The sequence below is a fragment of the Halichoerus grypus genome, chromosome 8 (genome assembly GCF_964656455.1).
Source record: "Halichoerus grypus chromosome 8, mHalGry1.hap1.1, whole genome shotgun sequence".
NCBI classification, from domain to species: Eukaryota; Metazoa; Chordata; class Mammalia; order Carnivora; family Phocidae; genus Halichoerus; species Halichoerus grypus.
Window position 1 is genome coordinate 126,763,044 of NC_135719.1, and position 12,370 is coordinate 126,775,413.

The 12,370-nt window shown below is 51.1% G+C and overlaps 1 protein-coding gene across 2 annotated transcripts in view; it reads left to right on the plus strand.

Annotated features, from left to right (window-relative positions):
* Positions 1-1,032: 1,032 nt before the first annotated feature.
* Positions 1,033-12,370, plus strand: part of ESRRB (estrogen related receptor beta) — a 52,733-nt gene continuing 41,395 nt past the window's right edge. The window contains exon 1 of one of the 2 annotated variants that reach the window (XM_036084312.2): positions 1,033-1,441. In XM_036084312.2, the coding sequence (XP_035940205.2) occupies positions 1,045-1,441 (397 nt within the window). In that variant the 5' untranslated portion in view covers positions 1,033-1,044. The remainder of the gene's footprint in view (positions 1,442-12,370) is intronic. The other variant, XM_078054002.1, reaches the window with a different exon arrangement.

Sequence of the window (12,370 nt, forward strand, 5' to 3'; positions counted from 1 at the left end):
TCTTGAGTGTGGGCCAGGGCTGGGTTTCCCTAGACGTCCGCCTTCATCACCGTGCCGCGTGCTTTTCTTGCCCCTTTGGAGAGAGGCTCCTCCCCTTGTCCTGGGACCCTATGGGAGAGTCACACCTTGCCTGCCTTCTCAGCCACCTGGCATGGGAGGAGGGACTTTCATTTCGGGAAACATTTGACCCTTCACAGTGATCTGGTCATGTTGGTAGTGCTCCCTTGACTCTGGGGTTGAGGCAGGGACGCCGAGAACTTGAAATACAGGGTTAAGAAGTCACCGGGGATGCACAGAGCTGGGGCTGGAAGGCCCCCTCGTGCTGCCTCATGGAGACACGGTGTCTGGGGCCAGGTGGAACTGGGAAGCCAGCCTGCTGAGGACAAGGAAGGGACAGGAGGGAGGGGGCCTAGAGCCACCTTCCAAATGTGCCCTGGGTCAGAGGCAAACCCCAGGGGGCAGCCTTTTGTCACCAGCCCTGCCTCTTGCCCTGGCCAGGTGCCTTGCTTGTCATCTCGAGGCCCAGTCTCGGTAATGGTGGCCCATGGGGAAAGCTCCAAGCTTGGGCTTACCAGAAGCCCCAGTGGGCCTGGGTGAAATGGGTTATCCGGTCCGGGGCCCGGCACACCCAGACTTTACCTGTAGCCACCACGTGGTCTTGTCGGGCAGGAAGGTCGGCCAACTCTTTTGTCTGAATTGTTACCAGTTTCTGCCACCCTCCTGCCAGCAATGTGCAGAGAGCTGGGGTGCCTCATCTGAAGTTTATTGATCAAACATCGTTTTTTCTTTTTTTTTTCTTTGAGGACTCAGCAGGTTCTGGGGGGTAATGCCAGAAACTTGCTCTGGGCTGTGCGGCGTCCTGACCAGTTGACCTTCTGGGCCAGCATTTTATCTCACCAACGCCTTAGCATCGAGCCCCTCCCAGCCACCCCGCCCACTTGGTGCCCGGAGCCCAGAGCTAATTCCCCGGGCGGGTGTCCCACCCACCGCACCCTCGGCGGAGCTGACCTGCCCGCGCTCTGTGTCCGCAGGCTGCTGAACAGAATGTCCGCGGACGACCGGCACCTGGGCTCCAGCTGCGGCTCCTTCATCAAGACGGAGCCGTCCAGCCCATCCTCGGGCATCGACGCCCTCAGCCACCACAGCCCCAGCGGCTCGTCCGACGCCAGCGGTGGCTTCGGCCTGGCCCTGGGCGCCCACGCCAATGGTCTGGACTCGCCGCCCATGTTCGCGGGCGCCGCGCTGGGGGGCACCCCGTGCCGCAAGAGCTACGAGGACTGTGCGGGCGGCCTCATGGAGGACTCGGCCATCAAGTGCGAGTACATGCTCAACGCCATCCCCAAGCGCCTGTGCCTCGTGTGCGGCGACATTGCCTCCGGCTACCACTACGGCGTGGCCTCTTGCGAGGCCTGCAAGGCTTTCTTCAAGAGGACCATCCAAGGTGCGTGCGGGCAGGGCGGGGGCGGCGGGAAGCCGGGCCGTGCCCGCCAGGTGCCAGGTCGGGGCCGGGCACCGCGACGGCAGCGGTTCCTGGGGTTTGTCCTTCGGGATTCCGGGCGAGACTTTATAAACTCCAGGACTGTCGTGGAAACGGCAGACACGCCCACGTGGCGCCCCAGAAAACCCCAAGAAAATCCACGCAGATGCCTCCCCACGCGTGTGCCCCTCACTGGTAGGGGGAGCACTCTCAAGAGCGTGTCCCTAAAATTTGATTTGGGGGGAGAAACTTGTGTTCTTTGCCCTGCAGTTGCAGATGCCTTGCAATAGAAAGGGTTGTTCCTCTTTGTGTTTTGATCGTTTTCTTTTTTTGGGGGGGGTGTGTGTGTGGAAGGGCGGCGGGAGAGGGAGAATCTCAAGCCGATTCTCCCACTGAGCGCAGAGCCCGACGTGGGGTTCGATCTCATGATCATGCCTGAGATCACGACCTGAGCAGAAATCGAGAGGCCATCGCTTAACTGACAGAGCCTCCCAGGGGCCCCTGTTTTGATCTTTTTTAATTACACAAGTGAAACACAATTTTCTTAATTGGGAAAGAGGCCAACAGAGCAAGGGAAACCCACTCACCCTGTCTGATCCCAACGTGGCCTGTCTTCAAGGGCTTTTTCCAGTGCATCTGCGTGTCCGCTGGATCCTGTTCCCATGGCCATGAGGGTGGCTGCCTCTCTGGGGGTACATGAGTGGAGTGATTTAGTCCTAGGAAGGTGTGCAGGAGCCCTGGTGGGTGCCCTTTGTAAAATCACCCCAAGGGAAATGGGGGATAGTGGTGGGTCCACCTTCACAGAGCTGTATCAAGTTCACGGCACAGGGGCCAGCCCAGAGGAACAGCCTGGCGCTGGGTAGGCAAGACTCAATGCAGCAGGCCATGGGTAGAGCACTTGCGCCATTCATTCAGTTAAGTTTCTGTTGAGCATCTACTAAGCTCCAGCCCTTGTTCTAGGTGCTGTCGCTGGATAGACAAAAGCCTTCCTGGTGCACATATCTGAGATGAGCTGATGCAGTTTTCCTGGGACAGAATTCGTAACCAGACTGGACAAACCCAGGGGTCACCTGTCCTGGCTCTGGCCCTGCCTGGCTGTCCTGAGGGTGTCCTCTCTCCCCCCTTCCCCATTTCACTTTTGAAAGAGTCAGGTTGAGCCTTCCTGGGATGACTTGCAGTTTATTCATTCAACAAATATTTGTTTAAATTTCTTGTGACGATGTATTTATTAAATCAGTTGAGGGCCTTAGGATTGGCCATGTTTCCAGTTCTACCTATTAGTTGAGACGTTGTGGTGTAGTGACTATCCACCTGGGTCCCTGGGTCAGACCGCTCCATCCGTTACCTTATAGCTGAATGCCCCAGGGCATGCTGCCTCAGTTTCTCCCTGGGCTTCTGTCCTCAGTAAGGTATGAGATGCTGTCATTCCTTCCTCACATAGAGCTGTTAAAAGAAGAGTAAGTGAATTAGTATGTATAAAGCACTTTGAATATTGCCTGGCACCTTGTAAGTGCTAAATAAATGCTTCCAAGTATTATTTTCACTTTCACGATACCACCTAGGACATATTACTAAGACAATAGACACATAATTTATCTTACCGAGCTGGCTTTTGTAATGACATATATTTAAGTAAAACGGTGTAATTATTTTGACCTAGGGTTTATTTATTTATTTATTTTTTTTAAAGATTTTATTTATTTATTTGAGAGAGAGAGAATGAGAGAGAGCACATGAGACGGGGGAGGGTCAGAGGGAGAAGCAGACCCCCCGCTGAGCAGGGAGCCCGATGCGGGACTCGATCCCGGGACTCCAGGATCATGACCTGAGCCGAAGGCAGTCGCTTAACCAACTGAGCCACCCAGGCGCCCTTGACCTAGGGTTTAAATTATTTTAGCTATTTTAGTTACAGCTAATATTTTTTAAATGAACCCTCAAAAAAAAAATGGTAAAAATTCAGCCAGTACAAAAGAGTAAAGCAGTAAAAAGTACATTTTCCTAAAACCCCAAACTCTGGGATTCCTTGTACCTTCCCCAGAAGGAGCCATGACACACAGTGCTTTCAGCAAATACTTACTGAGTGTGTTCACATCAGGCACTATGCTAGCCTCCAGCCTGGTGAATGAACACATCCCGGTCCCTGCCAGCTTCATACCCCTGAGTCTGGGAGCAGGCCCGGGAATCTCTGTATTTGAAAAGCACTGTGTGGTCATTCTAAGTCTCCTGCCTCCACCAGGGTTGAAAACCTCTGGGCTCATAGCCAGTCAGTATCATTGGATATCTGACAAATAAACAGGAGATGTTTAAACCAAATTAAGTTACGGAGAAAGCAATGTTTTCTTCCCCCATCAGGAGGTGGTCTTGGTAAGGTTGCCATTATTTTAGATTCTTCGAGACCAGTTTTTGAAAAATGGCTTTTTAGGGGACAGTCCCATTTTCTTCACTCCATATTGCTCTTGAGCTAGAGGGGTTCTGGATCACATTTTTCGAAAGTAGAGGCTGGTGTAGACCCAGCAGAGGCCTGGGTGCTGCGAATGTCCTCAGCACGTCAAGAGCCCACGTGAGGAAGGATTTGTAAATAGTCTTAATTATTTGTTCCACGAAGAGGATAATGATCTTTTCCTAGAACTCAGAGGACAAATAGCATTTAGTGCCATCAGGACTGAACTGCTCTTGCCTCTTTTGTCACAAGTCCTGGGTCTTGTTTAGAAGCAGGAAGAGGTTTCTGTCTAGAACAGGGAAAAAGTACACTCTCTAAAGCTGATGGCTTGCTCTGGTGATTTTTATGAACTCTTTGGTTTCGGTCTAACATTGATTTTTGACTTTGTTGTTTCTGGACCTGATGGCTGTAGAAAATTTGGAAGCATAGCGAAAGGATAAAGAGGAGAACGTGACCTATTGAATGACCTCAGGGACAAGTGGGAACCATGTGCGTGCTCTGAGTGAGGTACACGGCGGAAGCAGGAGAGAGAGACACAGCACCTGCTCTCAAGACGCTGGAGTCTTAAGGCTTGGAGCACATGAGGCTGTAGGCCTGGCCTTAGGCTCCAAACCAGTTTATGGGCCCCTAAGCATCTACCCAATTTAAGGAGGATATTCAAGCCATTTTTTTTTTTTAAAGTCTGATCACTTGGACTGAGGGCCTTCCATCACAGAATGATGCATTCATGAATTTATGTGAATGCTTGGAAAGCTCTGAAACTCATGCTCGCTCATCTTTCACCTCTCTCCTCAGATCACTTCAGTCTCTCACTTCAGTGGTTATACTAATATGGGAAGAAGTTTATAGAAACAAGGATGTCATAGGGGCGCCTGGGTGGCTCAGTCGGTTAAGTGACTGCCTTCAGTTCGGGTCATGATCCCAGGGTCCTGGGTTCGGGCCCCCTGTTGGGCTCCCCGCTCAGTGGGGAGCCTACTTCTCCCTCTCCCTCTGCCCCTCTCCGCTGCTTGTGCTCTCTCTCTCTCAAATAGATAAGTAAAATCTTAAAAAAAAAAAAAAAAAGGATGTCATGGTAGACTTAAGGAAAAAACAGATACCCATTTCTTCCTTTTCTTTGTTTCTTTCTTAGATTTTATTTTTAAGTAATCTTTACACCCAGAGTGCGGTTCGAACCCACAGCCCAGAGGTCAAGAGTGAAAATGTTCCACTGACTGAGCCAGCCAGGCGCCCCCAACCATTTCTTTTCTTTAAATACTTACTGGTGCTTGGCTGTGCTCCGTGCTAGCACGGGGAGGAGGGGCGCTGGAGAGGTGGGCTAAGCACAGCCTCCGGGCTGAAGCCTGCTTTTGCCAATCAAGCTGGATTGGGACACTGCCCCACCTATTAGTTTACGTAGTCTAGCAGCTTAGGCGCATGGACAGCAGAATTGACTAGTTTCCACGGAGACCTTCTCGCTGTAAAACCCAGAACATTTACTGTCTGGCCATTTATAGAAACAGTTTGCACTCCCCTGCATGACAGACAGCACTGAACAAGGTAGGCGCAGTCCCTCTGCCCTCAGGGAGCTTAGAGTCAACCCGGAGTAGTGCCATAGCGCATCACCTGCCCTCTTCTAGGCGAAGCGCGTTTGTTGTCGGTGCTGGAGGTGATCATGACACCCTGAACAGATGAACTTAGCCACAAAAGAAGCTCCTTCCTGAAGGGACACCGTGGCTCCATGGCAAAGGAGATAACCCTCAACCTAATTGAATTTACTAGCATATCTAAAGAAAAAAATGTGCTCATCAAAGAGGACTGATCAGCCCCAGAGGCATAGAAAAAAAAAAAAAGGCAGACTTTGGCCAAGGCACCACTCCTAGGAACCGGGAGTCAGCCTGGGGACAGACTGATGTCATTAAACGTTCCGTTGATGTGATTAACATCTTTTTGATTATGATCTAGTTCCCCTGTATGTCTTCTGCCTGGGATGAACTTGCTGGTTAGGCACACCAGTTTCTCTTTGTACTTGAATGTGCGTCCCTGGGCTTACACATCAGGTTTCAGAATTTGGGCGATGGGAGTCTGACCCTGAGAGATGGAGCCCCTTCCTGGACGATGATACTGACTTCACGGTAATGAAAACCTCTGTTAATGGGTATCAAAGTAATGAGGTGGCCTTTGGGGGAGCCACCTGGGGGACTTTGCCAAGCTGGATCCCCAAACCTTGACCATCACCTTGCCTCCTGTCCCACCAAGAAACTAGAAGATAGAAGATGCCACCGGACCTACCCATTCTCCCCCCCATCTGTGGTTCCTTCCGTCACCGATCCATACATTGCTGCCCGCCGCCACCGACGGCTAGGAGAGGTCTCCCACCCCGGGCTCCTCTTCCCAGGCTTTGAGGCCTACCGCCTCCCCACTTCCTAGAGACTCTCCTACCCACTATCTCCTCTCTTTCATCTTCTCACTTTCTAGTCTCCTTCCTTCCATCTGCATTTAAATACCTCTAGTATCTCCAGTCTAAAACGAAGAAAACAAAACGAAAACATCCACATCCCCTCGCCCTTCAGCTTCCAGCCCCCCCTTATCTTCCTCGGCTCAGTTCTTGACCCACCGTATGGGCCCAGGATGTCCTGCCCCGTGGTCCAGTTGCCTCTGGAGTCCGGATGAGTCCTATTTCCAGAGCTCGTACATCAACCTCCCTGCCCCACTCCAATGCCTTTGACACCTCAAGAACATCTCCACTTGGGTGTCCCAGAAGCGCCCCAAATGCAACAAGTCCTAACAGAAGCTGTGTCTCCGCAATCAAATGGTTCCCCTTATGCTCCAGTCGTCGCTCCCCCGGTGTGCAGGCCAGAAGTGGGTCTTACCCTGCCCCCCATCCCAAACCAGCATCCCAGCAGCCATGTTCTGTGCAGTCTCCTTCCTTCATGTCCCTTGCCCTGATGCTTCTCTCCATTTGCCCTGGCCCATTCCAGGCGGCCACTGGCCACTGACCACTGACCACAGTAGCTTCTAGTCCGGTCTCCCGGCTGCCAGGCTCAGCCCTTCCCAGTCTGCTTTCTTTAGTGCTGAACACACATCTGAACATGGCACTCTTCTGTCTTGCGTGTGGGTAAATGGAAGCTCCAGGTGTGACTGAGGATGTCCTCTGGGATTGCCCCATGCTGACTGGTAGCCTCATCCCCTGCCAATCTCCCTACAGGCTGTGGGCCGGCCTGATTGCTTTATTTTCCAGCTCCCCGAACTGCTTGCACGCCATCAATTTCTAGACTTTACCCATATTCTTCCCTTTATTCTGCCTCCCCCAACCTCTAGCCCCTACTTTTGTCTATTAGGTCTCCAGTTAGCTGGCATTTCCTCCTGGAAGTCTTCTCCCACTTCCTCTTGTCAGTTGGCCTAGGGGGTACCCTTCCTGGGCGCTCCTGTTAACCTGCAGCCCCCGCTCCCCCATCTACAACACTTAGCACACAGCATGGGTTTTGCCAGGACTTGACTGGTTCCCTAGGAAGATTGTAAGCTCCTAAGGAATAGGGTTGCATTTACTTTGATTTTTGCTGAACCCCACATCCTCCAACAGTGCCTGGTGCCTAGGAAGTTCTCAGTATGTCTGCATAGAAGGTAATCCCCACAGTGATCCCACCTTTTCCCAGTGAGGACAAACCAAAGAAGTCTGGCCAATTTGCATACGCGAACTTGCAGGGATCTAGATAAACTAGTCAAATGTCTACTTAAAACAATGTGTTAATTTTAGTTATACTTGCATATTTCAAATCACATTATGTAAAACACTATTTTTTTGAAAAACTTTTCCTTCTCACATTTTGTGAAGCAAGGGTTTATCAAACCTCTCACATGGACCTTTGACTAAAGCGCCTTTGCCTTTTCTAGGGGCCACTTCTTGAGTCATTTAACACAGTTTTTCAGAGCACACTGTCTTTCCTTCCATCTTTCTTACTTGAAATTTTATGAGTAGATACGTGCTGCTGTCCCTAAAAATTTCACTTTGAGCTCTAAGTCCAGTTCCCAGACCATTAGGACAGCTCTTTTTTGTGTCGATTTACAATCCTGATTTCACGATGTATTAGGTGTTCTAACGGCTTTTGGTACTCAGCATTTGTAATCGTGAGGTCCTTATCCCGGGAATAACCACATTTATGTGACATTTCTTTACCCCCTTGTTACTGATTCAGTGGGATGACTAGCACTGATTGAAGTCTCCTTGGGGCCGTGGGGCTTCCGTCATCATGGTCGGTCAAAATAAAGTGATGGCCATAGCACCTCTGTTAGATGTCACAAAGGCTCGGATATTAAGCAATTTCTTTTCTAAAGGACGATGTTTGTGGGGGGGACATGCCTGCCTTACACTGAGCTTATGAAGCAGTTACTCAGTTCTGTGTTGAGTATTTACTGAGTCCCAACCACTGTGCTGGGAGCTGAGGGTGGAGCGAGGGCCCTGAGCCTGTGGGGTTGCCGGCTGGGGGGAAGGCAGTCAACGTGATAGCACGTAAAGATGCAGTGAGACAAGTGCTGTGCATGGGCAGAGGGGTCTGATTTAGACAGAGGATTTGGGAAGGCCATGCTGAGATGATGACTTTCAAGGTGAGGCAAAGGACATGGAAGAATTCTGGGGCCAGCCCTCCAGACAGAGGAAACAGTGATGTGTCTCAGGACAGAAAGAGGGCCAGGGTGGCTGGTGGGAGGGAAGGAGATGGGGCTGGGGAGGCTGGGGAAGGCCCTGGAGGGTGGGGGGCATGGGTAGTGCTGCACTTGAACTTTCTTCTAGGTGGAGTGGAAGCTGTTGATGAGTAAATGAACACATTGCTGGGAAGGGTAAAGCCGCCCTGTACCCCTTCCTCCAGCCCCAGGGCCTGTGGCCAACTTAGCAGGTCACCTGGAGGCCCCTGGAGCAGCTCCTGGGTCTGGGACTTAAGATGAGGAGAGCAAGGAAGAAAGCTCTGGCAGGCACTGCTTCTGTTCACCGGGGGCCCATATGCAGGCTTGGAAGGAAACTCCCCCAGGAAGGGGGCAGGGAGATGATTGATGGGTTATCCTGCCTTGGACCACCTCCAGGCCTTTTGTCCTGGAGAATGAGACTGGGCATCCCAGGGGACATGAGACAAGGGGGCTGCAGAGACAGAGCCAGCAGTGAGTAGGAGTCAGGAGCGGGTTGCTGTCCCAGCCCTGCCCCTGACCAGCCGGCTGACCTTGGGCAGGGGTTGGGTCCTCTGGTCTCAGTTTCCTCATCTGTACACAGAGTCCATTAAACCTGCAGACGGTGTGTGGTCTGCAGGGCACTGGGGCAATGAGAAGAAAAACAAATCACAGTTCCTCTTTTTAGAGACACAGCCACGGTGCAAGTCAGGTGAGACAGGCCAGTCAGGGCAGGGACGGCGTCCGGAAGGCCATGCAAGCAGGAGTGAAAGGTGAACATGCCTGGCAGAAAGACAGCAGGAGTGGGGCCCAGGGAGGCTTAGGGAGGTGGAGCTCAGTGGCAGAGGACAGACGGGGAAAGGCTTAGAATCCCAACTCAACAATTCCTTTCTTGGTCAACTTGGTCAAATTACTTAGTTTCTCTGGGCCTTCATTTCCCTGTCAAGGAAACAGGACTAAAGGGGCTGATAAAGAGTTTCTGTCGCTGGAATGTTCTTGCAGATTGCAGAAATCTAATGAGACCTGCGTGTCAAGTTTTCAGCTTAGTGCCTGGTATATGATAACCCGCAAAGACATTTTGTTTTGAGGAAGCCATTGAAGGGATTTTTGAGCAGGGGATTAATCCAATCTCCGTTTATCAAGGTAATTCTGGCAAGATAATTCAGGGAAGATGGCCTGGAAGTGGGAGAGTCTAGGGGCAGGCAGTCCGGTCAGGAGGCGGTTTTCATAGTCCAGGGAAGAGATCTGGGTAATCGTCCAGCTGGAGGCCTCCCAGCCAGCAGGGGCAGGAGGGTTAAAAGGAGAGGTTAGGCCGGAGAAACTTTTGGAAGTGGATTCAGTATAAGAAGAACAGTGGCTGTGGGGTGGCTGGGTGACAGACATTGGGGAGGGTATGTGCTATGGTGAGGGCTGTGAGTTGTGTAAGACTGATGAATCACAGACCTGTACCCCTGAAACAAGTAATACATTATATGTTAAAAAAAAAAAAAGAAGATAGTAGGGAGGGTAAAATGAAGGGGGGGAATTCGGAGGGGGAGACGAACCATGAGAGACTATGGACTCAGAAACAGGGTTCTAGAGGGGAGGGGGTGGGGGGATGGGTTAGCCTGGTGATCGGTATTAAAGAGAGCACGTATTGAATGGAGCACTGGGTCTTATACGCAGACAATGAATCATGGAACACTACATCAAAAACTAATGATGTAATGTATGGTGATTAACATAATAAAATTAAAAAAAAAACAGTGGCTGGATTGAGATGGACCCTTAGGTTTCAATTTTAGGCTGCTAGGGGGATGGTGAGGTTATTGAGGGCGAGGAGACCTAGATGAATTTTCCTGGTGGAGAAGGGCCAGCTGGGAGCAAGGGGTCGGGGTCATGGACAAAGTTTGGGACTGTTGAGTTGATCAGTTCACAGGTCTTAACCCTGGCGAGTTGGAAAACGGGGCCTAGAGCTCAAGAGTGGAATCTGAGTGGGGTTTGGAGTCTAATGAGATCTTCCAGGCCATGGTTCTCAAAAGGGTGGTTCCCAGACCAGAAGCACCTGGGAGCTTGTTGGAAATGCACATTTCCAGCCCCACCCAGGCCTCTAATCTGAGACTGGGGGGCAGGGCCCAGCCATCTGATGTAATATGCCCTCCAGGAGAGCTTATTCTAGAGAAAGCTCTTCTGAAGGCGAGGGGCCGAGGGTGGGGGGCAGCCCGAAGAAGGGAAGAGCGAGCCTTGGAAGGAGACTGGGAAGTCCCATCTTGCCTCCGTTGCAACACGCACGTTTCCCACTGGAGCTTCTCTGGATGGGGCTGCGTGCTGGTCACTCAGGCTGTTGCCCCTGCCTCCCACGCACATCAGAACTTGCAGAAAGGGGGGCGCCTGGGTGACTCGGTCATTAAGCGTCTGCCTTTGGCTCAGGTCATGATCCCAGGGTCCTGGGATCAAGCTCCACATCGGGCTCCCTGCTCAGCGGGAAGCCTGCTTCTCCCTCTCCCGCTACCCCTGCTTGTGTTTCCTCTCTAGCTGTGTCTCTGTCAAATAAATAAATAAAATCTTAGAAATAAATAAATAAATAAATAACTTGCAGAAAGGGGCCAGTGACCTGGGAGGCACCCCCGCCCCCACGACAATGGACAGCGGCTCCCTTATTAGCAGAGAGGATGATTCTGTGGCAAAACACCAAAACAATGACTTTGATCAAAAATGATTCAGGGAAGTCCCACTCGGAGAAGTTTTTAGCGATACCTTCAATTTGTTTTTCTTTATTTTCTCTTCCATGTATGCACAGGAATACTGTATGATCAAATCTCTATCCCAGTAAAGCTCAAAGAGATCTTTTAATAAGAAAAAAAAAGTAAAAATGCTAGTGGCAAGGGAACACAGCCAGTTTGATGGGCAGATTTCCTTTTTTTCAGGATGCTACATAAAATAATGGTGCAATCTTACCATCAAAAGCACTGTAGAGTCAATGTGATGAGCAGAGGAGTGATCGGAGCAAGAGTTCCTGCAGAGGGAGGGGAGATGAAATCTAACAGAGGAGTCTTAAGAGCTAGGTGTCCTCTGTTCCGGGAAGGATTGGGGGTGGGGGGAGTGGGGGGCGGTCCTGGAGGAGGCGATTGCATTTGACAACTGACGGATCACTGCTGAATTCTAAGGTTTTCTAGGTGGAGGTTCTTGGCTTTCAGGTTTTTTTTTCTTAAGATTTTCTTTTTTTTTTTTTTTAAATAGAGAGAGTGCATGAGCAGGGGGAGGGGCAGAGGGTGAAGCAGACTCCCTGCTGAACGGGGAACCCGATGGGGGGGCTTGATCCCAGGACCCTGGGATTATGACCTGAGCCAAAGGCAGATGCTTAACGGACTGAGCCACCCAGGCATCCCCCTCAGTTTATTTGCTTTGATCAACATATGTTTTCAGGAGCCAGGCACTGTACTTGAGATACAAAAATGAAAGACCCAACAACCTGTATCCATAAACACATAGCTTAGAAGGAAGACAACATGCAAAACCCTGATTCTGAAACACTCAGCTGGTTGCTTCAAGTGGAGGGTGGTGGATGCAGCCTGGGTGGGGGGCAAACAGGAAGGGTCTTGTACACCTACCCGGGACAAAAGGGAAGATGGTCTCACGAGTGGAGATCCAAGGTTGTGGGAGAGTTTGCCAGGAGGGGTTTCAGGTAGAGGGAGGTAGGAAAGGGCTCGGAGGTTCCACGGGGTTTTGCGGAGCCTACAGACTGAGGGCCCAGGTTGGGGAGATTAGAATGGACAGGTCAGAAGTGGAGATCATAAAGAGTTGGGTAGGCTTTGCCTTGGAGGTTAGATTTCATTCTTTAC